The sequence below is a fragment of the Myotis myotis genome, unplaced genomic scaffold (assembly GCF_014108235.1).
Source record: "Myotis myotis isolate mMyoMyo1 unplaced genomic scaffold, mMyoMyo1.p scaffold_m19_p_2, whole genome shotgun sequence".
Lineage (NCBI taxonomy): Eukaryota > Metazoa > Chordata > Mammalia > Chiroptera > Vespertilionidae > Myotis > Myotis myotis.
The window spans coordinates 175,015,530-175,037,125 of record NW_023416324.1 but is presented as its reverse complement, the minus strand read 5'-3'; the positions used below and the strand labels follow the sequence as shown (position 1 = coordinate 175,037,125).

The 21,596-nt window shown below is 36.5% G+C and overlaps 1 protein-coding gene across 20 annotated transcripts in view; it reads left to right on the top strand.

The window, feature by feature from the left end:
• YEATS2 (YEATS domain containing 2) overlaps positions 1-21,596 on the top strand; it is a 92,389-nt gene that overhangs the window by 16,128 nt on the left and 54,665 nt on the right. For 14 of the 20 annotated variants that reach the window (XR_004973903.1, XR_004973905.1, XR_004973904.1 and 11 more), the window contains 6 exons: positions 3,752-3,869; positions 7,564-7,661; positions 8,189-8,281; positions 11,804-12,049; positions 13,986-14,101; positions 21,078-21,239. Coding sequence is in view for 17 of the 20 variants with exons in the window: in XM_036348174.1 (XP_036204067.1) it covers positions 3,770-3,869; positions 7,564-7,661; positions 8,189-8,281; positions 11,804-12,049; positions 13,986-14,101; positions 21,078-21,239 (815 nt within the window). In the remaining 3 variants the exon portion in view is untranslated. Of the gene's footprint in view, positions 1-1,050; positions 1,160-3,481; positions 3,629-3,751; positions 3,870-7,563; positions 7,662-8,188; positions 8,282-11,803; positions 12,106-13,554; positions 13,691-13,985; positions 14,102-21,077; positions 21,240-21,596 lie in introns of those variants that run through there. The other 6 variants (XM_036348167.1, XM_036348170.1, XM_036348175.1 and 3 more) reach the window with 6 other exon arrangements.

Here is a 21,596-nt window from a genome sequence, read left to right as displayed (position 1 = left end):
GGTCTGCGCCCATTTTCAGTCCAGGACCCCTTGGGGGATGTCCACCTGTCGACTTAGGCCCACTCCCCGGGGGATCAGGCCTAAGCTTGCAGTCAGACATCCTTCTGGCAGCCAGGGAGCCCTCGGGGGATGTCCGACTAAAGGCTTAGGCCCCCAAGGGAGCTGTGATGAGGAAGCTGGGGTGATAGAGGAGCCACGCTGTCCTGCCCTGGGTCGGGTCGCACATGGGATACCCAGGCAGGCCGGCCGATCGCTGCTGCCCGCCCAGCCGCCCTGGGTCAGGTCAAACGTGGGACGCCTGGGCGGGCCGGTGGGTCGCTGCTGCCCCACCCGGCCACCCCGGGTTGGGTTGCACACGGGACGCCTAGGCGGGCAGGCCGATCGCTGCTGCCCCACCCAGCTGCCCCGGGTCGGGTCACACATGGGACGCCCGCCGCCCCAGGTCACAAATAGTAGGTCCAGATGGCGGTGGGGCAGGCGGGATGGCACTGATCCGCCCTGCCTGCAGTATGCAAATTAGCCGCCATCTTTGTTGGCGGTTAATTTGCATATCATGCTGATTAGCCAATGGGAGGCATAGTGAAGGTACGGTCAATTACCATGTTTGTCTATTATTAGATAGGATGGTCAGTACACTCCTAAATCTTCCGATAATGTTTATCGGAAGCTCAAGTCTATGCCCAAAGATGGCAGAAGGTTGCTTACAAGGGCTGCGTGAAATAGGGATTACCTTGGCTGAACAAGTTAACTCACTGGTGATTTCTTCCTTATTTACCCAACCCCTCCACTACCAAATCCTTCCCTTTTTCCTCTTCTATTTCCCCAGCTTCAGAGCAAAAGTTAAAAGGGAGGTTTTGCTTCATTCCTTAAGTGAGGGTAAAATAAAGTACTGTTTTCTTCAAGAAACCCCAACCTTTCTGAGGAATAACCACTGTAATCTTGAGATTACTTGAGGGGTGGTGGGAAGAGAATATGCAGATAATGAGCTCCATGGAATGGGTTAGTGAAGATGATACTGGACTCACTCATCTTCACAGGTAGTCCATAAGACTCTTGGAAAACTGGAAGACAGGTGGTCTCTAAGGAAATGGTATGATGCAGAAACACATTTGGAGATCTGCTGGGTTGTCTCTGCCTCCGATTTTAGATTTGTCTGAGAGTAAGAGTGTTATTTTTTTTTTCTTATTTGCATTAAGGAAAAAGGAATGGGGTTTATTGGTTTTTTTAAAGAATGTATTCTTCATAAACTGTCCCAGAATTTCACTAGAAATTCTTAGTGACAATTTGTCTAAAACTAGTTGCAGACCAAATGGAGAAGGCTAAAAGAAAAGAATAAGACTTTACTCTCACTTTTTATAAGCTCTAAAAACAGAAAATAATAGATTCAGGGTCTCTATAAAAATAAAGACTTATTTATATTCTGAATTAGAGCAGGTTAGGTAATGATGGTGAATAACATTAAATGGCTTGATTAAATATGTTTATTAACACTGAAGTTTTTAAAACATTTTAAAGCTTAGGGCTATTATGCACGATAACAGTTATAGGGAAAATGTTCTCTTAAATCCAGGATTTACATATACATATATCAGTACATGAGTCTGACACCTGAATCAAGTGAGTCTGTCTCTGGGATGGGTGAAAGAACTGAACTAAGAGCTGAGAGACTTCTTTTTTTAAAGAATAGATTTTTTTTTAAATTCTCACCTGAGGATGTTTATTGATAAGAGAGAGAGAGGTGAGAGAGATGGGAAAGAAACATTGATCCATTGCCTCCTGTACACTCCCCCACTCGGTATTGAACCTGCTACCTAGGTATGTGCCCTGACCAGGAATTGAACCCACTTTTTTGGTGTATTGGACATGCTCCAAACAGAGCCACCCAGCCGAGCAAGAGACATTTAAATTGTTATTTCTGTTAACTTTGAGTGAATAAAAAATAAATATTTTTGAGTTAACATTTCATCTTCATTAATTTTATTTTGAAACTTTGTATTACCTCAATAAATACTCATTGTATTTTTGTCTTTGGTTAGGTACATAATCTCTGTTAGTGATAGAGCAGAGGTTTGGAAATCAGAACTCTTCTTGTCTTTTTTTTTTTTTTTTAATATATTTTATTGATTTTTTACAGAGAGGAAGGGAGAGAGGTAGAGAGTTAGAAACATCAATGGGAGAGTAACATCGATCAGCCGCCTCCTGCACATCTCCCACTGGGGATGTGCCCGCAGCCCAGGTACATGCCCTTGACCGGAATCGAACCTGGGACCCCTCAGTCTGCAGGCCGATGCTCTATCCACTGAGCCAAACCGGTTTCGACATCTCTTGTCTTTTTTTATGTCATAGATTAATACTAAGGGGCAACTCATGTAACCACCCTGGAGCAGTTTCTTTTTTTGTATGTCAGTAGAAGCTGACTGCCCAATAAGGAGCCACTAGCCATGGTTGGTTATTGAACCTTTGAAATGTGGCTACTCTAAATCGAGATGTGCTCTCAGTTTAAAATACACACTGGATTTTAAAGACTTAGTACAAAGATAAGAATGTAAAAAGTATCTTATTGCCAATTTGTTTACATTGATTACATTACTGGAATGATAATATTTTGGGTATATTGATTGAATGAAATACATTATTAAAATTATTTTCCCTCTTTTAAATGTGGCTGCTAGGCCCTGGCTGGTTTGCTCAGTTGGTTAGAGCATCATCCTGATGCATCAAGGTTGTGGGTTTGATCCCTGGCCAAGGCACATACAAGAATAAACCAATGAATGCATCAGTGGGTGGGACAGCAAATTGATCCTCTCTCTCTCTCTCTCTCTCAAATAAATAAATAAATAAGGCTGCTAGAAGATACTAAATTTGTTTGTGGCACACATATTTACTTTGGATAGTGCTGCTCTGGACAGCATATACTACAATGACTTATGAAATGTTAATAAATGCTCAGTGAAACACAGTTTGGAAGAGGAGCAGTGTCTAGTAGAACTTTTTGCAATGATATAATTCTTCTATGTCTTTGCTTATAGTAGTAGCTACTAGCTACTGATGACTATTGAGCACGTAAAATGTAGCTAGTTCTGAAATGTGAAATATTGAAATGTGGAACAAAACCGAATTCTAAATTTTATTTAATTTTAATTAACTTTAAATAGCCATGTGTGAGTAGTGGCTCATATATCAGGACAATGCAATCTAGAAGATTTATTGGACTTTACTATAAGTTTATACAGCTTATTATGAGTAATAGTAAACTATCAGTAACAATATTTATTGAGTACCTGTTCTGTAGTAGGTATTGTGTAAGTACCAGAGAGAGGATTTATATAATAATTTTTTTATTGAGACTAACTATATTGCTCATATTTTGTAATATGCTTGATGCATTATGAATTTCAAGATAATGTGTAGGCCTACCATGTTTTCATTCAAGTCTGTTTTTTTTTCCTTTCCTTTTCCTTACGATGTCCTTCTGTGAAAGCCTGGCCCTTTAAAAAGTCTGAACAGTGTGCTGCCTTGTTAAAGGATTTTCTCTTGGAAGGAAATCCATGCTTTGTAACAGATCATGATGACATGATGATTTTTTTATTAAACTTTTGAAGTTGTGTCTTGGGGTTGAGAGGGATATGTACGTATTTACACTGACTTTTAAGTGTCAGTATTTATTCCCTTTGTATGTGTGTACACATATATTTATAAGTACTAGTACCCAGCTGTGTTATTAATGAATTAATTTATTATTGCTTCACAGTGAAGAACGGATGTCATCATGTCTGGAATCAAGCGAACAATTAAAGAAACTGACCCTGATTATGAGGATGTATCTGTGGCTCTTCCAAATAAGCGGCATAAAGCAATTGAGAATTCAGGTAGAAATTCAGCTACCTTAGGAAATTATGTGGTTTTTTTTGTTGGCACATGCTAAAATGAAATGCATTTCCACTGTTGTATATAATTTGAAGAGGCTTGTGAGAGGGATAACTAAGTGCTCTGTTTAATAGTAATATACCATGTGTGGCATAAAAGATAGGAACAATCAGGTAGACTGTGAAGCATCAGTAATGAGACAGGCTGTAAGTTTTAGTCATTATTATATGTTAGGTGTAATCATAAAGTTTTATATAAGCTATGTGTACTACAGTGTAGTGTCATGTGAGATGATTATAGGTGGTACATGGATTCAGGTTTTTTTATATTAATAGTTATATATTATTTTAATATCTATAGAAAACGATGATGGTCTCATGAGACTTGTAGTTGCATGACTACTGTTGCTAAGGATAAGGCTAAAATTATTTTAAAATATTATTTAATTATATGTTTCACGTGATTCTCAGATCTGGTAGGTATCTTGAAGGTGGTATATGAATGATGGAAATTTGGGAAACATTGATCTAGTTTACCTCTGCACATAGAGGATAGTAGTTCAGGCTCAAGAGCATTAAATTACTTGCTCAAGATCATATAATTAGTAGTTCTAAGTTGAAGAGTAGATCATCAATTAAGTGTCTGTAATTACCCAGAATGTTTTAAGCTATTTTTAAAAATGGAGCTAAATTTTGAGTTTTCAAAACAAATTACTATTGAAATTTATTATTGTTCATTTAAATGATAAATCTATGTAAGTTAATACTTACTGCTGAGTAAAGAAGACATCAAAGTCATAAAAAGGTGTTGCAGCTCCAACAGAGATGAAGACCCCCTAGAGTTTAAGTAGTAAAGTAAATTCCTGTCTCTGTAAGTGCAGTCAAGTCATACTGTATCCTCCACCAAAGTCTTTGTAGAGCAAAAATTACCAAATCTAATTCCAAATAATGAAAACATTTCACTGCAACCCCCCCATTCAGTAGTAATTTTATTTACAAGGAAATGTTGTTTCCTTTTAGAAACAAACAAAATAAATGTGAAAGTATCATGCAACTCAAATGTATCACGTGACATAACTTTTTTAAAATATATTTTTATTGATTTCAGAGAGGGAGGGAGAGGGAGAGAGAGATAGAAACATCAGTGATGAGAGAGAATCATCAATTGCTTGCCTCCTGCACACCCCATACTTGGGATCGAGCCTACAACCTGGGCATATGCCCTGACCAGGAATTGAACTGTGACCTCCTGGTTCATAGGTCGACACTCAACCACTGACCCACACCAGCCGGGCAACATAACTTTTTAAAAATAAAAATGAGAATAGGGAAAACTGAATGTTTTAGTAAACGTCATAATTTCAATTTAATCTAGTTTAAATTCCCAAGCACTGAGCCTGAGCAGGGATACTTTTTTGTTATTGAGTCACAATTTGCTATTCTTCCTCTTGATGTTCATATCCTACCTAATTCCCAATCATATTTTTCAGAATTTTCTCAAAGTAGATTTGGTAGGATGCTTCCTTTCCCTGTATTTTATTTTGTTGTTGTTTTTACTTATTCCATGAAAGAGATAATTTAGAAGAGTTTCTTTTTGAGGAGCTTATAATAAAATAGCATACAGTGATCATTGTCTCTAGGGAGACTTTCAGTCTCTGCTGGTTTCTGTACACAAGGTTTGTATAAAGGATATATACAGTAATACTAGAAAATACTCTTTACCTCAAATATGAGAAAAATTGGTCATTTGCCTTTATGCAGACATCTATAAGACTGTTTATATCATTACTAGTTTTAAATTGCCAATTTAATGGCTTATTTTATGGGGAGAAAGTGACATGGGTAATCACGGGGTCCAAATTTTCTCTGTAATTTTTCATATACTCCAAAGCATGGGGATTTTTTTTTTGTTGTTCATCTTACAAATTCAGGGTTGTTTTGCAAAATCCCAGGTTGTTCAAGTGGTTATTTGGCTCTTCTATTTTTAAAAATTATCAAGCCACATTTTATATTCTGATATTTTTAACTCTTTGAGTTGCATATTACTTTGAGTAGTCATCATCTAAATTGTATCACCTTCAGAGGCATTTTCTTTCCTTTTGAATTTTCTTTATTCATTCCTTTGGGTAGTTGTGGTCAGAAACTGATGAATTGCTTGCTAGATCCTTCTCTACAGAAGGAAGCTTCCTGTGTTGTTATAAACTGCTCTCATGTTACTGCTCTAGCTAATTCTTTACTTCTTTCTCCTAAGTCACCAAATATTTCTCTCAAAATCTTCATGTGTTTTTTTTTTTTTAACATTTTGGTAATTTTATTTTGATGTAATTTCAAACAAGAAAATTTCAAGAATTACCCATACTTTTAAAATTAAGATTAATTACCAGTTGTTTACATTTTGCCTCTTTTGGTTGATTATTCTCCCTCACCTCCAGTGGGAGCACGCGCACACACACACACACACACATGCATGTGTATACATGCACGCAGGTATTTGCACACGTCATTCTTTCTAAATCATTGGGAAATAAATTGGACACATGTAAACACTCCTAAGGACATTCTATTATGTAACCACAGTACAGTTATCAAAAGCAGGAAATTTTAACATTTATCCAGTACATTATCTAATCTGTGGTCCCTATTCAAGTTGTACCAGTTAGCCCAGTATTGTGTTTTATAATGTCAACATAAGAAATATTCAAACCTATAGAGAAGTTTTGTGAGTTTACTTAAGCCAAACTGTCAACAGTTGCTGGGAAGCAAAATCTCAACAGATTGAAATAATGCTCCAGAGAATGGCAGTTTTGCACCTTATTTTACACATTATAATAAAAAGAGAAGACAAGTAAGTTACATAAAATCCATTGGTGATAGACTAGGGAGATGGGAGAAAGCAAAGTGGAGAAGCCTTTGGGTTTGGGTGAAAAGTAAAATAATAGACACATATATCTTTTACATAGGTGGGTACAAGATAGTTAACAGTCCACAGTTAGCATGATAAAATAATGAGAGGCTTTATGGTCTCCGCCCTGGTGCATAATTGTGCTCTGAGGGGTCTGGAAAAAGGGGGAGTTACCCTGACATTCCAAAGGAATGTTATCGAAGATGCATTGACTTTTGCCAGGGAAGATTCTAGTCCGGGACATGACTACCTGCCATTAACTGCTTTTAGTTAAAATTTTTTTAATTTCAGACCATCCACTGTGGTTACTTTAAGTAAGTCCCTTAGCTTGCAAGGCCATCCTGCAGTCCTTCCCTAACCTTGTCAGGTTATCATGTGGCCCCTTTTCAACCACAGTAACTATTTTTCCCTCTCTGGGAACCAGTCCAGGATTGCACAGTGCATTTAGTTGTCATATCTCTTTAGTCTCTTTTAATCTCCTCAAATAGTGATGTTTGAATTATATAGGCCAGTTATTTTATAGAATGTCCTTTAGTTTAGGTTTGTTTGTTGTCCCTGTAACTAGATTCAGCTTTTTGGCTGAGTGATATAGTCTTCTCAATGCATCCTATCAGAAAACACAGACGTCAGTTTGCCCCAGTATTTGTGATGTTCACTTTTCGTCATTGGTTAAGATGATGGCCACTAGGTTTCTCCACTTCAGAGTTACTATTTTCCTGGGTTTCTTTTTTGCTTGCTGACTTAAGACAACCACTGATTAATTTGACCATGGGTTATTTTATGTTCTTTGTGTAGCTCGAGATGCTGCTGTGCAGAAGATAGAGACTATTATCAAGGAGCAATTTGCACTTGAAATGAAGAATAAGGAACATGAAATTGAAGTCATTGACCAGGTATAATGATGACAAATTAAAAAAGCACACAAAGCTATTGAAAAAAATCTACACATGATGACTTGAAAAAAAATCTCTTGAGATAGAATCATAGTTTGTTTTTTCCCTTTGCTTTTTTTTTTTTTTAAAGAGCTTTCTCATTTTTTGAAAAAAGACATGCCCCCTCCCTTTTTTTTAATTAATGAAATTACAGGAAAAGATAAAAAAATTTACCTGAAATTTCATCCCCAAAATAATTCCTCTTTGCTCTTGTGCTCAAATCTTTGTGGATGTTTCAATGACAATGCATGTGTACACATAAATATACATATTAATATGTCTGTATACTCTTGCAAAAACATTGGTTTTTGTCTTCTTTTAGGTCTTTTGCCAACCTGATTGGTGGGAAATGGTCATTTTTATTTGTCTTTGATTATTAGAGAGGTCGAGCTTTTGTTGGTCATTTGCATTTCTTATTTTATGAATTATTTATATATCCGTCCTGTCATTTCTATTTTTTAAAGTAATGAGTTGACATTTGTTTTTAGCGACTGATTGAGGCAAGAAGGATGATGGATAAACTTCGTGCCTGCATTGTCGCAAACTACTATGCTTCTGCAGGACTTCTAAAAGTTTCTGAGGTAACTTTTCCTCATATGCAGTCATTTCTGGCCACCCATATTGGTTGTGTGAAGGGGAAATTAGTAGTGTTGATGTGGAATTCCTGCCTTTGAAACATATCTTATATTGACCTTTAGAATTCAAGAAGCCTAGCCTACTTTCCTGGGAATGTACATAAACTTATTGTGTTCACCCATAATTCTTTCTTCGACCTTTAATCGTACCTCTCTACGTTGTCAATAATCCTAAGTAACATTTTTTTCTTTTTAATTAATCCCTTTCCTACTAATATTTAGCAGTGTTGTTAGGCTTTGCAGATACAAAAATAACTTGCCTTCTTTCTCTTCATTTGATTATGGTTGGCTTTGGAGTAAGTTGTAGGTTGATTTTTTTTTCCTTTGACCTTTTATCTAATGAATGGGATTTTTTTGTTTCAGTAGATTTGCCCTGTTCAGGAAGCCCTGATTTCCATCCCCCCTTACTTTTTATGAAAAATTTCAAATATGCAGAGAAAGTTAAATAAGCACCTCTTAATGCATCACTTAGAAGGAACAGTTTTAACATTTTTGCCATATTTATTTTATCTGTTTTATTTTTCTCTGAAGCATTTGAAAATAAGTTTCAGGCATCATGACACTTCACCTCTAAACATTTAATTACATATTTCCTAACGGCCATTCTTTTATGTAATCACAATACCTAAGAGAATGATTCACTGCTATTATCTGTTAACCAGTCCATATTCAAAAATTTTCCTAGTTGTCCCCAAAATATCTTTTAAAGCTGGTTGTTGTTGTTGTTGGTGGTGGTGGTTTTTTTAAACACAACAAGGATCTAATCAAGGTTCATAGCTACATTTGGCTATTTAGTTTCTCTAGATTAATTTAACTAGACCGGTTCTCCCACCTATTTTTCCCCCAGAATATTGACTTATTTTAAGAGACCAGGACATTTATCTTGTAGAATGTTCCACATTTTTAATTTATTTTTCCCCTTGTTTATTTCTTCATTCCCTCTATTTTTCCTGTAAACTGAAAGTCAAGTCTAAATACTGGATTATTTTAAGGTTAAATATTTTTGGCAATAATGCTTCATAGGTGATGCTATATACCTCATGTTGTTTCACTTCAGGAGATATAATAATCAGGTTGTCCTGCTGTTGGTGATAAGAGTGTAATTATTTGGTTACTGTGATTGCTACTAGATCACTCCAGTTCTAAAGGATGTGGATAGGATTGAAGGCAATAGGACAGATTGTTTGACATTTTGATAATTTCAGCATAACTTTGTTGTTCACTCTTAAATTTTTTTTTTTCTTAAGTTTTTTTCAATTAGAGTTAGGTAATTCTTCTTTTGGACAGTACTGGCTCTGTGAGAATGGCGGGAGGTATGATGGCATACTGCTTTGCATCGTTTCCTATGGTTTTTATAGATAAGAGTTACCTTTCATATTTAGGCATTCATGTCATCCCATGGAGCTTTAGGGTGCCTGGTATTGGTGATACTCCTGTTGTTGTCTTAGAGAAATCTGGAGTATTATTCGAATTTAATTTTAGGTGGTAGACAGTTGTCTCTTCTATTGCAGGAGTTTCCATAAAACATTAGAGTCTGAACCACTTTTCTGCAGCTAACAAATCATAACAAATTACCACAAGCTTGGTTGGCTTTAAACAACAGGAGGTTATGATTCTGGAGCCCAGCAGTCCAAAATCAAGGTGCTGGCTGGCGGATGCTCTCTCTGAAGACTCTTAGGAAGAATCTTCCTAGCCTTGTCCTAGCTTCTAGTGGTTGCTGGCAGTCCTTGGTGTTCTTGGTTTGTAGCTGCATCACTCTAATTTCTGCCTCTGTCTTCACATGGATGTTTTCCCTCTGCATATCTTCTCTTTCTCTTATGTTCAAGTTTCCCCTTTTTTAAAAAAAGAAATATGTTTTTGTTGATTTTAGTGAGAGAGGGAGGGAGAGAGAGAAACTACCAAGTGAGAGAGAAACATTGATCCGCTACCTCCTGCACCACCCCTACGGGGGATTGAGCCCAGAACCCGGGTATGTTCTCTGGCCGGGAATCAAACTGGTGACCTTTTGGTGCATGGGATGGCAATCAAACAACTGAGCCACCCACGCCAGGCCAAATTTCCCTCAAAAAAGCACTTTAAATTGGATTAGGGCCTACCTTCACCCAAATGACTTCATCTGAACTTGATTACATCTGCAAAAACCCTATTTCCAAATAAAGTCACATTCATAGGTTTAGGGTGGACATGAATTTTTGGAGACACTGTTTAACCCAGAGTAGATTCTGATGTCACGTGTTATGTGGCTTGCTGTTGGATTCAACAAAATGGACATCATGATCAAATGTTGTATGACGTAGGACTGTAGCTATTCTGAAGAGCTGATTATTCATTTAATGTTTTGTTCCCTTTTTTCTTTCTTTTTTCATCATTAGCAGTTTTGAGTTGTGCTATTTTGTGGTCCAGAAATGTAATGATTTTTATCTTATATTCTGATTAGGATATATTCAATGATATTTAGTTATAATAATTTTTAGTTTGTTGTAAAAAATATATTATAGCTCTAAAAGATACCTTTATTATTGAAATTCAACAGCTTTGTTGCTTTGATTCTGAGATACAAGTATCTGGCTCCTTTTTCTTTCTTAAACAATTATTTTAATAGCACAAGGTTTTTTTTGTTTTTTAATTTTATTTATTAAATTGATAGGGTGAAATTGGTCAACATGAACATATAGTTTTCGTGTGTGGGTTTCTATGTTACAAGATCTGTATATTTCAGTATGAATGGCACAAGTTTTAAAAGCTGGGCTTCCTAGGAACGTAGCACAGTGTGTCATACTAGGTAATAGAACACACTGTATTTTGTATGCAGGTTAATGAGATACAGAAAAATACCCTAGGCTTCAGTACTGAACTGAGGGCAAAGTTTATGTCAGTATTAATAATTTTAAAGCATTGTATACTACATTTTTCCCCTACATGGGAACTATTTAACATATGCATATATTTTTATATTTCTTACAGGAATGTTTTATTCAGAGCTGTTCTAGCTATGTAAAGCAATGTGAAACTTATTATTTTTTAATTTTTATTGATAGAGAGAGAGAGAGAGAGAGATCAATTTATTGTTCCATTTTTTTACATTCATTGGTTGATTCTTGTATGTGCTCTGACTGGGGATCAAACCTGCAACCTTGGCAGTATCAGGACAGTGCTCTGACTGAAACATATTTTTTTAAAGTCCAATTTTGCTTTCCATATGTTACTATGTATTTACCTTTATTTTTCATATACCTAATACTAAAGGCTAAAGAGGACTTGTATCTTTAGCCTTTGGTGTTAGGATCTTTGCATAGTTACTTATCACTTTCTTGTTTTGGTGGTTCAGACCATGTTAAGGAATTAGGACTTTATTTTATGGGTTTGGAGAGATTTTGAAAGATTTTAAGCATGATCTTAAAGTAGATAATTTTGCCTACTTTTGATGAATTTGACTAAAGTTTATTTTGATTGCTTTCACTTTTGCAGGGATCAAAGACGTGTGATACAATGGTTTTTAATCATCCTGCTATCAAGAAATTTTTGGAATCACCATCTAGGTCATCATCTCCTGCCAATCAGAGATCAGAAACTCCATCAGCCAATCATTCTGAAAGTGATTCTTTATCTCAACACAATGACTTCTTGTCTGACAAAGACAATAACAGCAATATGGATATAGAGGAAAGACTCTCAAACAGCATGGAACAGAGACCAAGTCGAAATACTGGAAGGGTATAGTTGGATGGACGGGAGGGAACCAAAGGAAAAGGGAACTATATTTATTAAGAGTATGTACATGTTATTTCATGTAACCTATTTTATAGGAACCCTGGGAAATAAGTTAATTATATTCCTTTTAGAGATGGGGAAACTGAGTCTCAATGAGATTCAAGTTATATGTGTCCACAAGTATCAGAACTGAGAGCTAAACCTATGTCTTGCCTTTTTGTTGTTGTTGTTTTTGTTACTCCTCACCCAAGGGCATTTTTCCATTGATTTTCAGAGAAAGTAGAAAGGAGGGGGAGAGACACATCAATAAGCTGCCTCCCGCACATGCCCCCATCAGGGCTAGGGATCGAGCCTGCAACCGAGGCATGTGCCCATGACTGGAATTGAATTTGGGATCCTTTAATCTGCAGGCTGACACTCTATCCACTGAGCCAAACCAGCTAGGGCTACACCTATGTCTTTCTGATTTTAAAATTCAGTGCCCCTGCATATGGCATCACTCCTAGTGCCATTCACATGGATATGAAAGAAATTTTAAGGAGTTGGCAGTGCTGTGACCTTGCCCAAGGTCTTTCCACTCTGTCAAGTTTATTTGCAAGAGCAGTGATTCTTTAGCATTTTCCTCTGTGAAACTTGATATTCTAAGATACTTTGATAATTGGAGGAAATTTGACAATGATAAATAGAATTGAAAACCATTTATTGCTCTTTGATCCTGCCAGTTTATGGAGTTGCCATCTCAAGATACTCTGAATTTGTTGGTATAATATTTGGCTTCATTTATTTTTAAAATAATTTTTATTAAAAAAAAAAACTTTTTGAGAGAGAAAAAGGGAGAAGGAGAGAGAGAAACATTGATGTGACAGTGAAACAGCCCTGGCCAGGAATCAAACCAGCAACCTTTTGGTACAGGGGCAATGCCTACTAACTGAGCCACACCAGCCAGGGCAATATTTGGCTTTGGAAATAAGACTGATGGTTTTTCTCATCTAGGTGTTCTATGATAGAAAACATTTCAGGGTTGCTTTTCACAAACTCAGACATCAAGGATTTGATTTATTTTTTATAAAAATGAAAGTGGACATTTTTATTATTATAAATTCATGTATTCATTGCTGAAAAATTTAAACTACAGAAAAGTAAAAAATAATAGAAAATCAATCATAATGCCACTAAAAAATCGGAACTCTTACTGTTTGGATTTACTTGCCTTTTCCAGTATTATTTCTGGGAAAATACTGTGTATTTTTTCTTTTTATAATTAAAAAGAATTTAGGTTGTATAGATCATTGGATTTAGAAATTTATCATCTTTTATATAATATACATACTCATGTTTATGTAACAAATATTTAGTACTTACTATGTTTCAGGCACTTTTCTAAGAATTGTACAAAGCAATCATGTAAGGTAAAAACTACTATCATCCTTATTTTATAGGTGAGGAAACTGAGACAGAAGTTAAATAATTACCCAAGATTACACATCTACTAAATGGAAAAACCAGGATTTAAACCCTGGCAGTCTGTCTCCATAATTAAACTTGAACTATTGTGTTTAAATTACTTCTCATCGAAAATGTTTTGATAGTATAGAAGGTTGAAAAGAAAGTCAATTCCATTGAGCTCTTTACCATTTCCCAGAGGTAATCATTGTAATTAGTTTCTTGTGTATCCTTCCACGCCCTATTTGCATAGACAAAGCATATGTGTATGCCCATTGAGCACACACAAATGGAAATAATAGTGTACAAACTTTTTGCCTCAACTAATGCAAAAATTAGAGTAAAATTATTCTTTTATGCTCTGAGGTGCCACGAAGCCAGAGAATTTTATAATTAAAAAAATTGCAATTTATTCTATTCATACCTTGTATGATTTTACAGTTTCTGCCTATTGAAAATTGTCCAAATTGAAAATGAAAATTATGATTTCTTTCAGGACACCTCTAGTATTACTGGCTCCCATAAAACAGAGCAGCGGAATGCTGATCTTACAGGAGATGAGACTTCACGACTTTTTGTAAAGAAAACAATAGTAGTGGGCAATGTGTCCAAGTGAGTATCCAGTTGAATTGTCTCATTTTCAGTCATCTATTTATGTTAATAGAACTCTGGCATACTCCTGTAGTATTATAATAGATAGAGAGCTCAGGAATTCTTGTTTTCAAACTCTCAGTTGTTTTGTTTTAAAATATATTTTTATTGATTTCAGAGAGGAAGGGAGAAGGAGAGAGAGATAGAAACATCAATAATGAGAGAGAATTGTTGATTGGCTGCCTCCTGCACACCCCCTTCTGGGGATCGAGCCCACAACCTGGGCATGTGCCCTGACCTGGAATCAAACACTGACCTCCTTGTTCATGGGTCGATGCTCATCTACTTAGCCACGCTGGCTGGGCAAACTCTTAGTTGTTTTAAGAGAAAAGTAATATCCAGAGACTCGAGAACTCTGCTTTAGTGTGTCTGCCAATCTTTGACATAGAGTAAATTATGCTTGGTAAAAATTTCTAAGACATGAGGTTTTACACAAATGGTGTATTTCAATAAGCATGTAAGCGTGGATAAGTTTAGAGGAACTTCGGACTTCTTCTGACCTAGTTTTAACTTAGGTAGGTAGGTCCTAAAAATGTTTATTTGGTTGCCAAATTGAAGTGTTTTTAATTTATAGCAGAAGGTTGCAGACCAGTTCTTGAAGACAGAATTCCTCCAAGTTAAAGAGCTATCTATCTCTTTTAACAGTATGATCGCATGCTATCTTTTGGGAGTGTGAACATTTTTGCCAAGTATCTAGGAATGAATAAAGACATCATAAATCTTCAAATAGCGAAAGATTGATATTTCCTCACAAAGTCTTATTTGCCCTTTTCCAACCCTGTTAGGTATATTTCCCGTTTTTCCTTGTCATTTTTCTCAAATAATCATTTTCTGTTTTCGTACATTTTCCCCAAATCAGACTGGAATCTCTTTTGGGTAGGAACTATGTATTATTTATTTTGTACCTTATATTAGTTGGAGTTCAGTAAATATTTGCTTGATGAATAAATTGATATATTTATGGAAATTATAATTAGATTCAATTATTTTAAAAAGGATTTGGAATTACAGTAATTATCTGGCAGGAAAATCAGACGGGGGGGGGGGCGGGGGGCGAGGAGGGGATCTTTCAAGCCCCAATTAATGGACCATTAATAACAAACAAGAGGTACATAAAATCTCAGGATACTAGAAACAAAGATTCTTAATGATCCATGTGAAAGTATTTAAATGGAACCATAAAATATGATTAGGCAATTAGATTTCTGTTTTATAGATTATTTTAGAGTTAGCATGTATTCAGCTAAGGAAACTAAATAGTTTGTGTGAAGTGTTAGAGCTGGGGTTTTATATATAGTACAGGACAGATCAGCCCAGGAAAGGTCTAAACTAGAAATCTAAATAGATCCACTGGGCCACAAGAAGATTGGGTAGAAACAGTCATTGACATTTTCAAACAATTATGTCTAATTTGTAGGTTTTGGGGTTTTTTAAAGACAAGCTAGAACTAAAATACTGGTTAATCATAAATTTTAAGTAGAGGGAGTGATTGGCATGAAAATTGTAAGGTCTTTGTTTTGGAAGAGGGTAAAAATACTGATTTACCCTACGTTTTGTTAGGAGTGCTTGCTGCAATATCTAAGATAACAACTAAAAGAATAGATAGAGAAATTTAAACTTTAACAATAAGGGAGGGGTGGAAAATGAATGAGAAAAAGGGGGAAAACTGATTCTAGAAAAAGGCAAGCAGGGGCAGGAGGAGGGATATAAAGAAAAGAAAAAATAAGACGTATAAAATAATTTAGTAATAACAAATCTAAATGTCTAAACAGTCATAAAAATGCATATGAATTTAACTAGTTAGAATATAGTAATTCTTATATTGAGATAAAATAACCTAAAATTCAGATCTCTGTTATTTATCAGGGACATCTAAATACAGAAAGATTGAGAGTAAGCAAATAGGATCTTGCTCCCAGCATATGTCCTCAGTTTGGCCCAAAAAGAAAAGAAAGTAAGCAAATAGATAAACTAGCAGATTCTAACCAAAAGAAAACCAGTGTAACATATTAATATCAGGCAAAAGAGACTTTAAGACCAAAAGCATTCATAGAGGTAAAGATTTATTATATAATGACAAAAGGTTTTCTTCACCAAGAAGATAAAAAAAATTCTTAGCTTCTGTGTACTTGATAACATAGTCTTAAAATGTCTTAAAATGATAACAGTCTTGAAATTGATAGAACCACAAGCAGAAATTACCAAATGCCCTACCACTGACTTTATATACATCTCTCAGTAATTGGTACATCCAGCAAACTACTTAAATGAATATGAAAAGTTGGAATATCAATTAACAAAGCTAAAGTACACACATAGAAGATTACACAGAACGAGAAAAAAAATTTAAGCATACAAGGAACATTTATGAAAATTGACTATATAGTAAGCCATAAAGCAAGCTTCAACAAAGGACTTGTATTTTTTCTAACCACTAGTGCAGTAAAGCTAGAAATCAATGACAGTAGGATAACTAAAAAAACCTCCAATATATCTGGAAATTCAAAACACTCACAACAACTCATTAAGGCAATGAAAAAAAATCACATTAAAATAACCAGAACTAGCCGAAACCGGTTTGGCTCAGTGGATGGAGCGTCGGCCTGCGGACTGAAAGGTCCCAGGTTCGATTCCGGTCAAGGACATGTGCCTGGGTTGCGGGCACATCCCCAGTAGGAGATGTGCGGGAGGCAGCTGATCGATGTTTCTATCTCATCGATGTTTCTAACTCTCTATCTCTCTCCCTTTCTCTCTGTAAAAAATCAATAAAATATATTTAAAAAATAAAAATAAAAAAAATAACCAGAACTAAATAATAACTCAAAAGTTGTAGGCTAACACTAAAGGGATAGTTAAATGGAAATTTAAAGTCTTAAAAGACTACAGTAGGAAGAAAGCTTAAAATTAATGAACTAAGCAGCTTAATTAGACAATGCAGTGGGGGAAGCAAATAATTTAGAGAGGAGCCCTAGCTGGCTTGGCTCAGTGGATAAAGCGTCAGCCTGCGGACTGAAGGGTCCCAGGTTCGATTCTGGCCAAGGGCACATGCCTGGGTTGTGGGCTCAGTCCCCAGTAGGGGACATGCGGGAGGCAGCCAATCAATGATTCTCTCATCATTGATGTTTCTATCTCTTTCTCCTTCTCCCTTCCTCTCTGAAACCAATAGAAATATATTTAAAAAAATAAATAAATAAAAAGAATTTAGAGAGGAAAAAAATAAACAGCATACATAAACATGGTGGAATTAAGTAAGGAAAAAAGATACAAATAAATATTAGAACTGAAAAAAGACATAACTTCAGATACTGCACTGTTAAAGAGATAAGTGTATTTGAAAATTTAGATGAACTGAAGAATCCCTAGAAAAATACAACTTAAAAGTGATACGACAAAGGAAACTTGGAATAGTCATAGAACTACTAAGTAAATTTAATTATTGATTTTTTTAAACATTCCTGGGACAAAACCAAACCACACCACTTGGCTTAGATTGCTTTACAGGCAGCATGAATAGATAATTCTAGTTGTATACAAAATCTTCTGGGGACAAAGAAACAACACTTACCAATTTACATTATGAGGATATCCTAACTCTGTTTATAAAGCTTGACATGGAGTTCATAAGAAAATAGAAATTATAGGACATCACACTTATGAATATAGATACAAAAATACTGAACAAAATCCTGAGCAAACTGAATTCAGTAACTATAGAAATGGTTATTGTGAGCAAGAAATGCAAGTTTGGAATAACATTAGATATCAATAAGTATAATAAACACATTAACAGATTAAAGAAGATAAATACTTGATCAAAAATGCAGAAACAACCTTTGACAAAACTCAACATCTATTTGTGATAAGTCTTCATGGCAGACTTAGAATTTAGTTAACTCAGATAAAGAATATCTTTGAAAAACCTACAGTATATTTTATACTCAGTGGTGAACTCAAGTCTTCCCTTTAGGATTAGGAACAAGACGAGATGTCTGGGGCCACCACTCCTGTTCAGTATTGCTCTTGGAGATACTAATGTAGTCCTGTTTAAAAAATTAAAAAGTATATGGATTAAAAAATAAAATGTCTTTAACAGATGATACTGTCTACATAGAAAAATATAAAGCAATTTTTGATAAAGTTTTAGAGTTAATGAGAGAACTTCACCAGGTTGTTGAATATAATATCAGTACACAGAGATCAGTTGTTTCTGTGTGACAGCCACAAAATTAGAAAACATGATTTTAAAAGATGTATTTACTATAGCAATAAAAATACAGTAAATAAGAGACAAGTAAGCTTTTCATGAATTATAAAAACTTTAAAGACTTAAAAGAACTTACTAGTATACTATGTTCATGGATAGAAAGGCTCAGTATAATAAAGATAACAGGATTTTGATTAAAATCCTGACAGGATTCATGAAATCCAGAGGCTGGTTTGGTTTTTATATATGGAAGAGCAAAGAATCAAGACTGAACCAGAATACTGTTGATGAAGAACCAGATTAGGCAACGTGGGCCTACTGCATCACTAAGGATAACTATAGGCATAGATGACATATAGAAGGCTATGACCATATTTTCTAACAGAATGTGATCAGGGGGCCTTGTGAAATAAAATCACCTGCATAAGGGAGGGCTAAAGATACTGGTTTTACTATGGGCAGACCTTAAGGGAATGGCTTGTTCTTTTTTTTTTTTTAAATCTTTATTGTTCAGATTGTTACAGTTGTTCCTCTTTTTCCCCCCATAGCTCCCCTCCACCAGTTTCCACCCCACTCTCCTCCCTCACTCCCCACCCACTGTCCTCATCCTTAGGTGCACGATTGTTGTCCAGTCTTTTCCCGCATCCCCCTCATCCCCCCCCCCCCCCCCCAAGAATAGTCAGTCCACTCCTTTTCTATGCCCCTGATTCTATTATAATCACCAGTTCATTCTGTTCATCAGATTATTCACTTGATTTTCAGATTCACTTGTTGATAAATGTGTATTTGTTGTTCATAATTTGTATCTTTACCTTTTTCTTCTTCCTCTTCTTAAACGATACCTTTCAGCATTTCATATAATCCTGGTTTGGTGTTGATGAACTCCTTTAGCTTTTTCTTATCTGTGAAGCTCTTTATCTGACCTTCAATTCTGAGTGATAGCTTTGCTGGATAAAGTAATCTTGGTTGTAGGTTCTTGTCATTCATCACTTCGAATATTTCTTGCCACTCCCTTCTAGCCTGCAAAGTTTCTGTTGAGAAATCAGCTGACAGTCGTATGGGTGCTCCCCTGTAGGTAACTGACTTTCTTTCTCTTGCTGCTTTTAAGATTCTCTCTTTGTCTTTTGCTCTTGGCATTTTAATTATGATGTGTCTTGGTGTGGTCCTCTTTGGATTCCTTTTGTTTGGGGTTCTCTGTGCTTCCTGGACTTGTAAGTCTATTTCTTTGACCAGGTAGGGGAAGTTTTCTGTCATTATTTCTTCAAATAGGTTTTCAATATCTTGCTCTCTCTCTTCTTCTGGCACCCCTATAATTCGGATGTTGGTACACTTGAAGCTGTCCCAGAGGCTCCTTACACTATCTTCGTATTTTTGGATTCTTTTTTCATTTTGCTTTTCCGGTTGGGTGTTTTTTGCTTCTTCATATTTCAAATCGTTGACTTGATTCTTGCGATCCTCTAGCCTGCTGTTGGGAGTCTGTATAATATTCTTTATTTCAGTCAGTGCATGCTTAATTTCTAGTTGGTCCTTTATCACAACATCGAGGGTCTCATTAGATTTCTTGTAGGTCTCATTAAGTTTATCGGCACTTTCTAGAAAATTCTTGAAAAACCTTAAAAGTGTGGTTTTGAACTCTATATCCAGTTGTTTGCTATCCTCCATTTCTGTCATTTGTGTCCTTTTTCTTTGTCTCCGCATTTTTTATGCTTCCCTGTGTTGATAAAGTGGTTTTCTGTGCTAAGTGTCCTCTAGGGCCCAGTGGTTCAGCCTCCCCAATTATCTGAGGAGGACACTCTTGGTGCACCCCCTTGTGGGCTTTGTGCCCAGTCTTGTTGTAGTTAAGCCTTGATTGTTGTAGGTATCACTGGGAGGAATTGACCTCCAGGCCATTTGGCTATGAGAATCAACTGTGTCTGCAGTGGGAGAACTTCTGTGCTGGAGACACCTGTCTGGGGCAAGACTTGCTTCAATGGGGCTTTGGTGCTCACTGAGTCTGCCCCCTGAGTGTGTCTTTTATGGTTCCACAGAGCTGCAAACTGGATGGTCCCACTCTGACCTCTGGGTTTCCTGGCTCCTGGATCTCTAGGAAGGTGCTAATCTAGCCTTTGCCCGAGGCTATCCCCAAAAGCCTCCCTGCAGGGCGGGTCCCACGGGATCAACAGGGCGGGGCTAGCAGTTATGGCTGCTCTCAGTCTTGCCCTCAGAGGCTCTGCTTCTCAGTGTCCCGGTAATCGCTGCAAGCCCCTCGGAGAGAAAGCTGCCCTCAAGTTCTGACCGATGCCAGACAGTCCTGCTTCTCCCGTATGAGTCTGGGTCCCTAGAGACTCTCCCGGAACTGGAGCTCAGAGCCTGAGACTACCTCCCGATTGAAAACGACAACCGCGCCCTCAGCCGCCTGCCCTCTCTGCGTGCACCTCCGCACCTTAGTATTTTACTTTCGTACTGCGCCTCCTCTGAGTCTCAGTATGCTTTTCTCTTTCCTTCTAGTTGTAGAATTTCCACTCAGCCAGCCTTCCTGTGGTTCTGGATGATGTCCGTTCCGTCTTTTAGTTGTATTTTTGAAGTGGTTGTTCGACACAGCAAACTCCGGTGTTTACCTATGCCGCCATCTTGGTTTTTCCTCCCAGTTTTCTTTTTGTAATTTATTTTTAATCTTGTTTTAAGTAGGTGTTAATTGTTTCATTAGGCTTTTGAAGGAAAAAAAGGATTCTGTTTCTTTTTCTTTTCCTCTAGGTATATACCTCCCGATAAGAGAGAAGAAAATGACCAATCAACCCACAAATGGATGGTGTATGTCCGAGGGTCTCGTAGAGAACCCAGCATTAATCATTTTGTCAAGAAAGTTTGGTTTTTCCTTCATCCCAGCTATAAACCAAATGACCTTGTGGAAGTTAGGTAAGCATACTTGAGTTTAAAGAAGTGCAGATTTATTGAAGTGGAAGAAAAGTGATTTAATTTGAAAACACTCCCTTGAAATCCTTTCTTCCCTCGTCCCACCCTCTCTCCCTCCCTCCCTCCTTTTCTTCCTTCACTTCTAGTCTTACATCTATCTTTTTTAAATTTAATATTTTAATTGATTTCAGAGAAAGGAAAATTTCAAACATATACAAAAGCAGAGTATAGTGAACCCTAATGGATCCAAAACCAATTATTAACAGTTTGCCAGTCTTTTTTTCCATCAAATTTTCTTTTTCTTTCCTTTACAAATTAGGTTCTGACTGAAAATTCATTGGTTCAATTAGCATTCTCATG